Below are 14,259 nucleotides of genomic sequence, written 5' to 3' on the forward strand. Positions count from 1 at the left end.
GGAAAAAAGATTTTCAACCAGAATTCATCATTCAGTCAAACTATCAATCATGTATGGAATGGAGTAAAGACAAGATGGAATAAAGACAGATGGAATAAAGACAGTTTCACATAAGCAAGATTCTCAGAAATTTACCTTCCAAATCCCTCTTTTTCAAGAACATTCTCTAGTACAACAAGGAAATAAACCAAGAAAGAGAAGCCTTGGGATGTAGAAAGCAGGGGACCCAAAACAGGAGAATGGTTAAAGAAATTTCCAGGATGATGACTGTGAAGCCCTAGATTACAGTTCACAGCAAGCCTACAGTTCACAGCAAGTCTAGATATAAATCTTCTGACTGAGGGGCGCCTGGGTGACACAGCGGTTAAGCGTCTGCCTTTGGCTCAGGGCATGATCCCGGCGTTATGGGATCGAGCCCCACATCAGGCTCCTCCGGTATGAGCCTGCTTCTTCCTCTCCCACTCCCCCTGCTTGTGTTCCCTCTCTTGCTGGCTGTCTCTATCTCTGTCAAATAAATAAATAAAATCTTAAAAAAAAAAATCTTCTGACCGGAACAGAAGAATGAGAGGGACTCTAAAAAGAATACACTTAAGGTTTACAAAATATAATTAATAGATTACTGTGTATGAACATATGCCATATTAAGATAAATTGTACAGTTCTATCAGAGGTCTGGAGCTGAGTGGGTGATAAGTACGTGAAAAAACTAACCAAACAAAAACAAAAAAAAATGAGGTCAGTATTAATTTTTTTAAAAGTGTACAAGAAAGGATATGTAACCATAGTATACTACATGGCTCAGTTGTAAACTGTGTTTCTACAATTATCATAGTGAATATAATAATGATTTAACCAAAAATTATAGTTGCATTGGGAGGCTCTAATGAATGGAAAGATAGGTATGGGGGTAGACAGGGAATGAGAAGTGTAGGGCTAAATCTTCATTTCCCATGATAGTATATCCAAAATGGAAAAAAAAATTTTAAGTTTCAGCACAAACATGCTATTTAGATATGTAGAAGTAGATTCTAGAAGAAACAACCAAAGACATTAAGAGTGGTAGCTTCAAGGAAGCATGACTTGGGAATGTGAAAGGGGATCATTATTTTCATTATAAGCGTTGTAGTACTGTTTTACTTTTTAAACTACATATTTGAATCAATCTAAAAAAAGTGTAATTAAAAGTACAACCCACCTCAAAGAAAGCCCATCACCAACAAACACCTAACAGCTGATAGATTTTATTTTGAATAGACTTTGAGTACTAAAAATTAAATTCACTCATAATCCCATGTTGTAACAATTTATATGAGCAAAAAGTCACAAATAATTTCATTTAGAACTTAATCATTAAGGTCCTAAGAGCAGTAAAACAAAGTCACAGAAGCAGTTCAGAGAGGTGTTAAGATCATGGGCTTTGGAGTCAGAGAAATGTAATTTCACATACAGGCTCCACTACTTAAAGTGACCTTAGGCAATTACTGTTTTGTCCTTATATATCAATTCAACTGTAATTTAAAAAAAAAAAAAGGAGGTAACAATACTTATCTCACAGTGATATGAAAATGTAAGGCAATTAGCACAATGCCTTGTGTAGCATTGAATAAAAAGGAGCTATCATTGTTATGATTAATTAAGCCACAATGGTTTAATAAAGCAAATTCTTGACCTAAACATCTACAATTATTAATAACCATAATTGCCACCATATACCAGCCAATTCTTAAAAATACTTTATTACAGTATAAAGGGTAACCTCTGAGGATCAAATCATACAATGTTACCATTATAAAATGAATGATTATTTGTCTAAAATAAAACTAGGTAGTTTTTAAATAAAATCTATAAAATATACTAAAAGTCTATAAAAATTGAATAATGGATAATGATTAATAATGTCTGTCATTCTGTTTGAATGTAGTTAAGGAGTACCTAGAAAGTAAGAGATGATTACTGTTTCTTCTAATTAGTGAAGAAATAAAGAAACGTCAAGTAATTAGACTAAGCAGAAAAGTAAAAATCTAGGTGTTATGGATGCTCTTTAGAACTAAAACAGAATAATTACTACTACGAGCAATTATAAATTTATACACTCTGAGTACAACTGTGTAAAAATTTTGTGTATATATATATATATTTATAAGCCAAGATTGGGAGAGAATTAAGAAATAAAATTAGCTGTTGTATAGGGCAGATAGAGTTATGAGTGAATTTTTTGGGATTTATTTTTTAAATACTTAATTTAAAAAATATTTTAAAAATAATTTTTAAAGGAACTCTGAGATAAGAGATAAGCAACAAATTCTTGGACCATTAAGGAAAAGCTTTCTATAGTGCACTATAGCAGGTTAATAAAGCAAATTTGTCATTAAAGTGAACTACAAAGCTTGCCACTGTGCAGGAAGGTCCATTATAGCAGCTACTACTAATCATTTGGACCAATATACATTTGTAACCTAAATTTGTCATTTATGAAAGAACAGCCATCATTTTAAATGCTGAGATCAATAAGATTAAAGCTTTATAGAGCTAGCTTCTAGCTTCAGGACTAATTTTACACATTCCTTTGTGATCAAAATGGAATTTGCCAGATGTTCTTTCTCTTTTTATCCATTTAATATGTTTTAGAATCTTTTTTTTCCTAAAGATTTTATTTATTTATTTGACAGAGATAGAGACAGCCAGCGAGAGAGGGAACACAAGCAGGGGGAGTGGGAGAGGAAGAAGCAGGCTCCCAGCGGAGGAGCCTGAGGTGGGACTCAATCTCGAAACACCGGGATCACGCCCTGAGCCGAAGGCAGGCGCTTAACCGCTGTGCCACCCAGGCGCCCCATGTTTTAGAATTTTTAATAGTAATGATCAAAATCTAGGCTAGCTTTTTAAATGGACAAAGCAGCTTATTTCCTTAAGTATGTAACCATTTACAAATGCTTTTCAAGCTTATCTGGAACTTAAAAGCATTATTAGATTCCAGGCATCATTCTGGATATTTATGCGGAAACAAGCACCTCTGCTCCTGCTGCAAATTTTCCACCTCAGTATCTGGCATGAAAATTATTTCCACAGTAATTAGCTGTGAGGACCTTACAAGACAACCATATAATAAATACTCTATGTTGTCCAGAACCACAAAAATCTATTGTTTTTTTCCCTTTTACAGAGAAGGAAACCTACAGAGAAATTAATACAACTCACCGAATTTTAGCAAGTTGGGAAACCTGGAATAGAATGAGTACTTTTGTCCTCAAATCTTAATAGTCCAATATGCATGCTATTTTCCATTTCTTAATTACATCACATCTTTGTCAGTTACTCCATCAGATGATTTTTTTTTAAAGATTTTATTTATTTATTTGACAGAGAGACAGCGAGCGGGAGAGGGAACACAGTAGGGGAGTGGGAGAGGAAGAAGCAGGCTCCCAGCGGAGGAGCCCGATGCGGGACTCGATTCCGTAACTTCGGGATCACGCCCTGAGCCGAAGGCAGACGCTTAACGACTGCGCCACCCAGGCGCCACCCAGGCGCCCCCCATCAAATGATTTTTAAGCATGGAAAACTACAGAAAAAGGCCCAAGAGAGTTAGGTGTCACATGAGATAACACCAACTGTTCAAGAGTAGCATGAATATGCCCAATGACCACGATTTGTTCGCCCATTTGTCAGTGTCTTCTTTTCTGTCTGAATTCGGACTTGTAGAAAACCTGAAGAGGCTGTATTTTCATGTTATGCTCCAATAAATCATTTGGACTCCCTGAAGTCTGGTTTCAGATATTTGTACTAAGGCAAGAAAAAATGTTTCAAAGCAACCTTTGTTTTCTGTTAAAATGACAGTCTTTTCAAATCACCCATCATAACTAGTGCCAACGTAGACACACATACAAATACTATTCTAAACTTTTGGAACCTGTTAGTATTAGGTTTTTAACTTTAAATTAGAAAATTCTGGGGCACCTGGGTGGCTCAGTCGGTTAAGCATCTGACTCTTGATTTTGGCTCAGGTCATGATCTCAGGGTCCTGGGATCAAGCCCCCCAGCGGGCTCCACACTCACTGTGGAGTCTGCTTGAAATTCTCTCTCCCTCTGCCCCTCCCCCCATGCTCACTCGCACTCTCTGTCTCAAATACATAAATAGATCTTTAAAAAATATTTAAAAATAAATTAGAAAATTTTACCAATCTAAGCATAAGCAATGTAATTACCTATAAATGGTAGTGGATAGTTAACTGCTAATTCTTTTGAGACAGTATAATAAGCAATAGGATATATGCTGGTAGAAATCTGTCTTAAATGAAACTTGGGGCACAGGAACATCCATCTGTGAAACACAGTTAATCATACCAGTCTCTATGCTTCTATTATAAATCAAATCACCACCACACAGCTGTTACTATATTAGAGATAATGGATTTTTCAACTGCTGTCCAAGCAGTTAACTCTCAAAACATTTTGCTATGAAAAGTTTTCAAATTTTGGGTTGCAACTGTGGCTTTACCTAGATTGCATGCATAATACACTACTTCTATTACAGTGAATTGAGACAAATTTCTTTGATTCTGTTTTGTTCCATCTCTTGGGAAATTTTAGGGGCTTCGGGTCCTGCTATGAACTCTAAAGAGTGTAATGTGATTTGAAAGGTTCTAAAAATATCACAGGTTTGCCTGGGCTCACTTAGAAGGGTGGATGATTCAATTACAAGTGTCAAAATTTGATTCCTAAATTTTCGGGATCTGACAGCTGCAGCAAACCTTGCCAGGATTCCCTTATCTTCACTGTGCTTCTCTTTGAAGTATTTAAAGAAGATTTCATAATCTTTGCAATTTAGCTCTAGGATTTCTATCGGTAGCTGTAGAATGAATTGGTGGGATCTTTCTAAAGCTTCTTATAAACATTACTTGACCAAGCACATTTTTAAAGCAGTCATAACTGCAAAACAGGTGAACTTCTTGTAATGGTTAGGGGACAAAACACAATGGACTCTATACTCATACATGATTAACCAGGAGTGACCTTTCAATGCATGAAGTGCCAAAAGAACCTTAACCAGAGGTTCACTTGTTGCTATAAAAAAGTTCAGACCCTGGGGCGCCTGGGCGGCTCAGTCAGTTGAGTGACTGACTCTTGGTTTTGGATCAGTTCATGACCTCATGGGTGATAGGATCGAGCCCTGCTTCAGGCTCCACACTCGGCAGGGAGTCTACTTGAGATTTTTCTCCCTCTGCCCCTCCCCCAGTCCCTCTAAAATAAATAAATAAATCTTAAAAAAAGACGGTTCAGAACCAAAAGGCATGCATTCATTTGAACAACAACAACACAGTACCAGCACTACATCATCGGGGCTGATTTTTTTGTTTGCTTTTTCAAATAATTAAAGCTGAGATTCAGAGATATCAAGATGACTAAGATGGGAAAGGTCAGTAGCTATGTGGGACTACTACAAGAGGCAGTCTCTCTTCTTTGCTCTTCCATTAAGACAGATAGTCATCACACTCAGATTGCCGCCTATGAAATAGCAAAATTTGTAGTTACTAAAGAAGTAATGGAGGTTAACAGATTAAATGGCAAATTTAGGTTTGTTGTCAGGTATCTAAAAATAACTTTATCTGGGATGGGATGCCTGGGTGGCTCAGGCAGTTAAGCGTCTGCCTTCAGCTCAGGTCATGATCCCAGGGTCCTGGGATCAAGTCCTGAATTGGGCTCCTGGCTCAGTGGGGAGTCTGCTTCTCCCTCTGCCTGCCGTGCACTCTCTCTCTAAAACAAATACATAAAATCTTAAAAAAAATAAAAAAATAAAAAATAAAAATAACTTTATATAATGAAATATACAACTATGGCTAAGACAAACAGTTAATATACATAATTTTTCCTATTAACTGAAGCCTACAAAGAAGTGCCAAGACATTTTTAATATTATCACTTTTCTGATGAAAAACATACATATATCTAGATTACATTATATACTTTCAGATTTCCACACATTTACTAAGTGCCTGTTACATTCCAGGTATTAAGTAAATGATGGTGAAAAAGAGATAAGCCCCTGCCACCGTGGAGCTTACTGCTTTCTTAGGGGAAGCAGAAACTGACAAGTGATCTTAAGTGTATTGCATGTTACAACACACAGGAATGGAGGGCTATGGGAGTACATTTCAGGGTCATGGGGTGTGAGCTGGGGAAACAATAACAGGGTATTATTCTGGAAGACATGCTCCTTAGTTAAATTCATTACATTATCTTAAAAAAATCGTACTGACTACAGCAATCTTTTATTAACAACTCAGAGTCAAATATATCACCATCAACTATTACACTTTGTTATAATACTGTTTTTTTGTCTCTTCTCACACTGACTCCTGCATAAAGTTAGATAATTCTATGTAAACATTTTTAAAGCACTCCAAATTACGGAAAACTAAGGTCACTTAGTTTAATACTTAAAATCCTGTCCAAACAATTCTAGTTATCATAACTTAGAATAACTGCAACAATTTGCATTTAGAAAGTCTTAAGAGAAAACCACATGAGGATTCCAACCTACGAGGGGAGTTTTTGGGTCATATGATAATTCTGTGTTTGACTCTTGAAGAATTGTCATACCGTTTTCCACAGCAGTTACACCACTTTATAGACAAAGAAACTGAGGCACAGAGGAGTTCGCTAACACGTTGAGGCTGAAGAGCTGACAGGTGGCACAGCAGAAATCTACACACAGGTATTCTGGCTCCAGAGCTGATTCTTTTAACCTCTACAGAATTCTCTTAACCTCCTCATTTACTGACATGGAAAAAATCTCCAGGACATTTTATTAAAAGCAACTTGTACAATACACACAGTATAAAACCATTTATATTTTTAAAAACCCACAAAACAGTATTATCTATGTCTATCTGTAGAGAAAGAACTGAAAGGACACACAGACTTGAAGCAGCGGTTTCTCTCTGGTAAAGGGCCGGAGAGACTCGGATTGGGGGTGGGAGGAAGTCAAGGAAGACTTTAATTTTGTGTGTGTTGTTCGATTTTCATGTCACAAGAACATATTCATGTACTACTTGTATAATCAGATTTTTTAAGATTAAAAAAACTCCCCAACATTGATCCAGTCCAATCTTTTTTTCTACTAACTGCACACATTACTTCTAAAATGTCCCTCATTCAGCTTCTGTCATAATATTTTAAATGGTGGAGCACTCTACTTCACCAAAGCAGCCTGCTTCACTACTGAGGAAAGCTTAAGTTGTAGAAATTTCTCCTTATAGCCAATCAAATATTTCTTTCTCTCCATTGGTCCTAATTCTGCCTTCTGTCAAACAAACAAGATGAATACTAATCCATCTGTGTCAGGGGTCCCCAAGACCTTCCCCAGGTTCAATGATTTGCTAGGAGGACTCAGAACTCAGCGTATAGTCCTACTCTTGGCAACGCTTTATTACAGTGAAAACATAAAAGCAAAACCGGGAAAGGGAAAAGGCACATGAGGTGAAATCCAGAGGAAACCAGGGGCAAGCTTCCAAGAGTCTTCTCCCTTAATTGCCCAGCAATGAGTTATAACAATGTGTGAAATGCTGCCAACCAGGTAAGTTCATTAGAGACTCAGCATCCAGGCATTTAGTCTGGTCACGGAGGCACATTCTCTGCCTAGCCCTTACCAAAAGTTCAGGCTCTGAGAAGGAAAGCAGGTGTTCAACATAAACCACATTCTTTGTATATACAGTTTAGGCACAGTGAGCAATTCTTATCAGGGAATGGTGGGAATCCTTCTAAATTCAAGTTCCTAGATGCCAGCCAAGGGCCAACCGTGCGAACAAGATTTTCTAAGAATAGCAGTTTCAGGCCTGCTATGTTAACTCTTTTTATGCACACCATCCTTTCCGTATCCTTTTGAAATTTAAATGCAATTCTATTATGCCTTTGTTTTTTTGTTCTCAGTTAATACATAATCATTTCTTTCTATGAAAATTGCCAGACTTTTCATCCATTTTGGTCACCTTCATCTGGACTCTGCCTTAACTATGTCCTTCTTAAAACATATGCCAAAAAATGTAAAATAGTATTCCAGGCATAATTTCACCATAAATAGGATATTACATTTTTATTAATGGAGTATAATAATTTGTTTTCTAATGCTGCATTACTCATGGTTGGTATGTTGAGATGACAAACAAACTCAAACTCTACAACACTGTGTTCATAATCCTGTTGATGGCATTGTTTGTTTCAGCACAATCCTCCGGCCTCCTGAGATGACTCTGAACCCTAATTCCATCATCTCTCTCAGGCTGACTATTCCTTCTAGCTTCCTGTCATGCGAAAATTATTAAAGGTTCTGGAGGGAGACCACCTCAATTTAAATCAAAGTACTACCACTTACTAGCCATGTGATCTTGGGTAAGTTAGCACAAATCCTCCGTGTGCCTCAGGTCCCATATCTGTAAAAACTAGGAATAATGATCATAACTATCTCTTAGAGTTGTTCAATGAAATAAATAAGCCTAGGATGGTGTCTGGCACATTGTAACTGCATAATAAACATTAACTATTAATTAATCTAAATTATTGGTAAGAATAATAAACAGATTGATATCAAGGATGTTCCATAGCATTTTTGGGTAACTTCTCTCAGAGATGACAGCGTTCACAATTCTTTGAGAATATCAATTCAACTAGATTTATACTTGGGTTTTTTTTTAAATTAATTAATTATTTTACTAGACAGAGGGAGAGACAAGGAGCACAAGCAGGGGGAGCAGCAGAGAGAGAGGGAGAAGCAGGCTCCCCTCCCTGAGCAGGGAGCCCAAGGCGGGGCTCAATCCTGGGCTTCATCCCAGGACCCTGGGATCATGATCTGAGCTGAAGGCAGTTACTTAACTGACTGAGCCACCCAGGCGCCCCTATCCTTAGTTATTACATATGAAAATCCAATATAAAAACCTCAAGATATAAAAAACAGACATTATCATCAATTTTTAGTTATGTTAAGAGACTATAGTCTCTAAATTTAACCTTCTTATCACCTACCAAATACTGGTGTGAAGAGAAAGAAATCAAGATAGACTAGACTGGTAAGAAAACCTCTACCACTGAGAAGATAATTTCAATAGTTCAAGAAATTCCTACCCATGTCAGAAGTCTGGCACAATAAGAGATAAACACATTCCTGTGCCTACTGCCATAATCAAGCAAGGCAATACCATGAAAATAAAATGTTCAAGTGATAACCAAAGTACAATGAAAAAGAGGAGCATTTTTAGACACTTCATCTTTTATTAATAAGAAACATCCAGGGAATACTAATGAAAAAGTCTAGTGAGGAACAAATGCCTGCAGCACTTGTCATTTGCAAACAGAAGAGCTAAAATTCTCAGACGAAATATAACATCTGGAATATTAACTTTAACGGCAGTGGGAAGCATCAGAATGCATACTTCAATACCGAACTTTAAAAACTGCTAGCTGACCTCTAAAAAGAAAATGACAAAGGAATATAAATTACTGTACGTATAGTATTTGTTACATTTATCCTTATTAACAGTCACATTCCTAAATTTTTCCAAGAAAAGATTAATCAAACAACCACACATGGATAATCAAGGAACGAAGGTTTACATCCAAACAAATGGCTGTCATCCAGTTTCTAGCAAGCTAACAGTTAGTGACTGTCAGACCTGAGTTCAAATCCTTACTCTGCAACTCAATTTACTGTGTGACTTTAGGCAAGTTACTTAAAATTCTCTAAGCCTGTTTCCCCAGTTATAAAATAGAGATAATAATTACCTCACAGGTTTTTTTGAGAGGATGAATTAGGATATATTGCATGTGTATTTTATTGTGGTTAAACACAGATAGTATACAATTTATCCTTTTAACCATTTTTAAGTGTACAGTTCTGTGGCATTAAGTGTACAGTTCTGTGGCATTAAGTGTATTCACATCATTGTGCAACCGTCATCAAGGATATGTTTTTAAAGGTTGAGCACATGGTAACTGCTCAGTGAATAGCAGCTAAAATGACTTTCATTAGTGTTATCCTATTCTGAGTCTATGCAAATTATTTATCCGTAAGCAAAAACTATTTCATATTTACTTCTACTGAATTGCACCCAGTTTAGGAAATACCAATTTCAAGTATTCAGCTGTAAAAATATTCTTAGCTTTCAAATTCTTCATTCAAGGGACTGACAAAAATATAAAAATATCAAGAGCTAACACGTACTGAGTACTCAGCATGTGCTCATGCTATTCTAAGCACTTTTCAGGTATTAACTCATTTAATCTGTACAATAATAATTCTAAGAAGTATATAGTGATGATAGTCACATTTTCAGCTGAGTACAAAGAGGTTACAGAAGCTGCCCAAGGTTACCCATCTGGTAAGCTGACAAAAACAGGATTTGCACTCAAACAACCAAATTCTAGAGCCCATGCCCTTAACCATTCCACTACACTGCCTTTCACACATGTAGTAACATGAGGCCCATAGGAATGATGACTTCCAGATGCCAGATGTTATATTTTGACTGAGCCTTCCAGTTTTTTGGAAGCTCTGACCTCCATTATTTCATGTGTTCTTCGTAATGACAGTGAAGAGCAATCACCCCCATTTTATAGATGGAGAAGTGATTTGCTCAAGGTCAATGGGAACGTGTGAGAAAGACCTGGATCCCAAGCTGGCCACTTATTACCTATAAGTGCATCTAAAATCTCCCTGAGCTTCACTCAATTGTAAAACGTAAATAACAGTAACAAGAATATAAGAAATAAAGAAGTGTGTGTTTGCAAAGCATCTAGCACAGAACCTTGTATAAAAAGTGCTCAATTAATGTTAGCCCCCCCTTCCTCATTCTCCTATTTGTGACTGCTGGTATAGTTATTCTTTCTAAATGCCATGATACTACTCGATACCCTCTCACCAACTGTGTTAACAGATGGGTGGCAAAAAACATGATTTTTTGGTGATTACCATGTGATACCAAATGAAACCTCACTGAAGTCCAGCTATATTACATAATTTTAAGTATAACAAGCTTCCTCCCTTTTGTCCATATGGTCTATCACTTTATCAAAGTAGAAAATAAAACTGGTCTACCAAGATTTGTTCTTTACAAAATTACGCTTAATGTTCCCCAATACCTTCTGTTCTTTTAGGTAACTGCCAAATGATTTCCTTGATTTGTTCTCGTTTCTGACCAGATACTGTTTAAAAAATTAAGTTGACCTTATCATTTCCAAAGTTATCTCTTTCCCCTTAAAGAAAGTATGCTATTTCTGTCATCAGACACTTCTCCTATTCACTATAATTTATCAAAAATAAAACCTAATAGGTTGGCACTATGTTCTATTCCCTCACATTTGCATAGAAGGAATATCTAATGCTGAATTTATAAGCACTATTCATGCCAAATGTGGCCACGGCAATTAGTATTTCTTGTCAATTGGGCAGCATTTTCTTAAGAGAAGACAAAAATGGTAGGAAGTAGCAGGGTCTCTTACAATTAACCCCCCCCCCCCCCCCCCGCCGCACGCCCTGGATTGTAAGGATGTCACTCAGCACACTGTGTTGGCTTCCAAGTAACATTTTAAATAGTCTCTTAAAGCAATCTGGAAGTGTATGTTAAAAGCCAAAGTAAGTTTTCAGTCACACGCTGAATGCTGAAATCTACTACTTCCCAGAAAGTTAACAGCATACTGGGAGACCACAATCAGAAACACCACAGAGAAAAGTGGTACTGTGGGAATAACTCACTTGTGTGTGTCATAGTGAAGGTTCACTGCCAATTTGTAACAGTATGAATTTGGTAACTATTCAAAGCCAAAAATGAAGTTTGGATGTGAGCAGCTTTTTGAAGTAGCTTTTGCTGAGTCCTGGCAGCTACGTAGCTAATATAAAATAAATGAGCTATAACCAGTGGTAAAGTACAGGCGATGACTGGGAATTAAAATAACACCTATCACTTGATTTGCTTAAAAAAAAACCACTGTGCTAAAGACAAGATATTTTGCTTCATTTATTCATTCTTTCTTGAGCTAATTTTATGAAAATGAGATGGGGTTATATTTTTGGTGCTTAAGTTTAGCCATATATACAAATGACAGTATTACTTGTCCTACTACTCTCAGGAGTCTGACAGAAGAATAAATGAAATAACAGCTGTTAAAACATATTTCAAAAATTTAAGTATACAGCAACACGAGACAGAGTTGTATTTTTAAATTTACAAGCATCTACAATGAAGTAATTTAAATGGTGCCAGTCCCAGTGGCCAAATACACATTACTGACAAAGTAACTTAGTGATATTATTTTCTCAGCCCTTTCTGGAATGACATCTATCAATGAATATGAATTTTTGTCTTATCTGTTAGTTCCTACTAATTTTGCCTTACTTTTATAACTTAATATTTATAATTCATAAATCCAATATAAATTTGCTTAATTAAAAAAGTAAAAATTTGGAACCTTATCTCATAAAATCACTAAGATCTATGTCATTATAAGCAAGATTATCTTAATATTATTGCAAAGACTTTTCAGTTTTAAATACATAGGTTTTATAAAATAAACTTTCCATTAGTGATATTCAAACCAAAAAAGTCAAAAACATGAATGTTTTCAAACAAAAACAATACTCATATACTTGTCCCATTAGACGCTTCAACTTACTTCATCTCCCTTCAAAACTTCAGTGCCATCAAATTCACGGGTCTGATTTGTCTTCACTGATACCTCTCTCTCTAGGTTGGCTAATTTCTCCTTTGCTTCCTGAAGTTCCTCAGCTTTGGCTTCTTTTTTACGAGAAATGATGGATGCCTAATTGAGCATTAAATATAAATGTAAAATTAGACACACAATCAACTTTCTATTATCTTATGAAATTATCAATTTTTTAGATTTTTCCAAGCAAAATTTTCAATATCAGGTTGGCTTCCCCTAACCAATACCCTTTGCCCTACTACCTATCATCACCACTTATCTGTTTAATAGGAGTATGCAATGTATACTAAATACCAACCCCAAAACATTTGGAAGACAAAAGCCGTGAAAATATAGGCTATATCAGCAGAGAAACAAAATACAGTAGTAAAAAAAAATATTAAAATATTCCCAAGTAACACTCAAATGTTAATGAAGGTACTTTCTAGGTAAGTAAATAGAAGTTCTCCTTAAGTCTTTTATTTTTCTGCATGGTAGGTTTCCTTTCATGGAAAGAAAACAAGAATGTTTTATTCTCAAAACTACAACACAGATTATCCTACCTAAATTCAATATCCATACTTTGAAAATGAAATGTTAAAACATCTATTATATTTGGGGCATTCTAATAAATAAAGAGCAGGTTTAAAATCAAACATGTGACTCACCAGAATTAGGCAAATGTTTACACAATCCAAATGGCTGCTCTTAGCCATGAATGCAGCACTTTATATTACTTAGCAACTCTTGGGGGATTTCCTTAAATGAACCATGGCTGTACTAGTTTAAGGAAAACATTAGCCAAACTGTCCTCTTAAGTGAAATAGTACAAATATTTTCTTCACACAAATTTGACAGGGGAGGGGAAATCTCTAATGCAAACCCTTTTTATTTTATTTTATTTTATTTTATTTTATTTTATTTTATTTTATTTTATTTTTTTAAAAGATTTTAAAAATTTATTTGACAGAGAGAGAGACAGACAGCGAGAGAGGAAACACAAGCAGGGGGAGTGGGAGAGGAAGAAGCAGGCTTCCAGCAGAGGAGCCTGATGTGGGGCTCGATCCCAGAACCCTGGAAACACGCCCTGAGCTGAAGGCAGATGCTTAACGACTGAGCCACACAGGCGCCCCAATAATGCAAACCCTTTAAACAAGTCTATTCTCTCTGTTTAAAAAATGAAAGAGAGATGATGAAGGAATGTTTCTCTCTACGGAATTATTCCAGCAGAGAGAGAGAGAGAGAGAGAGAGAAAGAAGGAATAATAAGAGTACCAGAACCATATAGGAATCAATGGTATACTTCCTTAAAATGATAAAATAAATAAATATAAAACTCAGCCCAAACCAGGATCTTATTTAATAGAGAAACATGAGAGCATTCCTACTAAATCTGGAACAAGGTATGCCCACTATCTCCACTATAATTTAATATTGTGTTGAAGGTATTTGCTCATACCATTAGACAAGAGAAAGTAATTCGAAGCATAAGAATTTGACAGGAAAAGTTGGAATTTTCACAGTATATGATTTTATACCTAAAAAACCCAAGAGAATCTATGGGAAAACAATAGTA

At 36.1% G+C, this 14,259-nt stretch overlaps 1 protein-coding gene across 9 annotated transcripts in view; it reads right to left on the minus strand.

Annotated features, from left to right (window-relative positions):
• Positions 1-14,259, minus strand: part of IFT81 (intraflagellar transport 81) — a 205,843-nt gene that overhangs the window by 67,609 nt on the left and 123,975 nt on the right. For 7 of the 9 annotated variants that reach the window (XM_057305812.1, XM_057305813.1, XM_057305818.1 and 4 more), the window contains one exon: positions 12,655-12,801. In XM_057305812.1, coding sequence (XP_057161795.1) covers positions 12,655-12,801 — 147 coding nt within the window. Of the gene's footprint in view, positions 1-9,238; positions 9,455-12,654; positions 12,802-14,259 lie in introns of those variants that run through there. The other 2 variants (XM_057305819.1, XM_057305820.1) reach the window with 1 other exon arrangement.

This window comes from Ursus arctos, unplaced genomic scaffold (assembly GCF_023065955.2).
Source record: "Ursus arctos isolate Adak ecotype North America unplaced genomic scaffold, UrsArc2.0 scaffold_34, whole genome shotgun sequence".
In the NCBI taxonomy this organism is placed as follows: Eukaryota; Metazoa; Chordata; class Mammalia; order Carnivora; family Ursidae; genus Ursus; species Ursus arctos.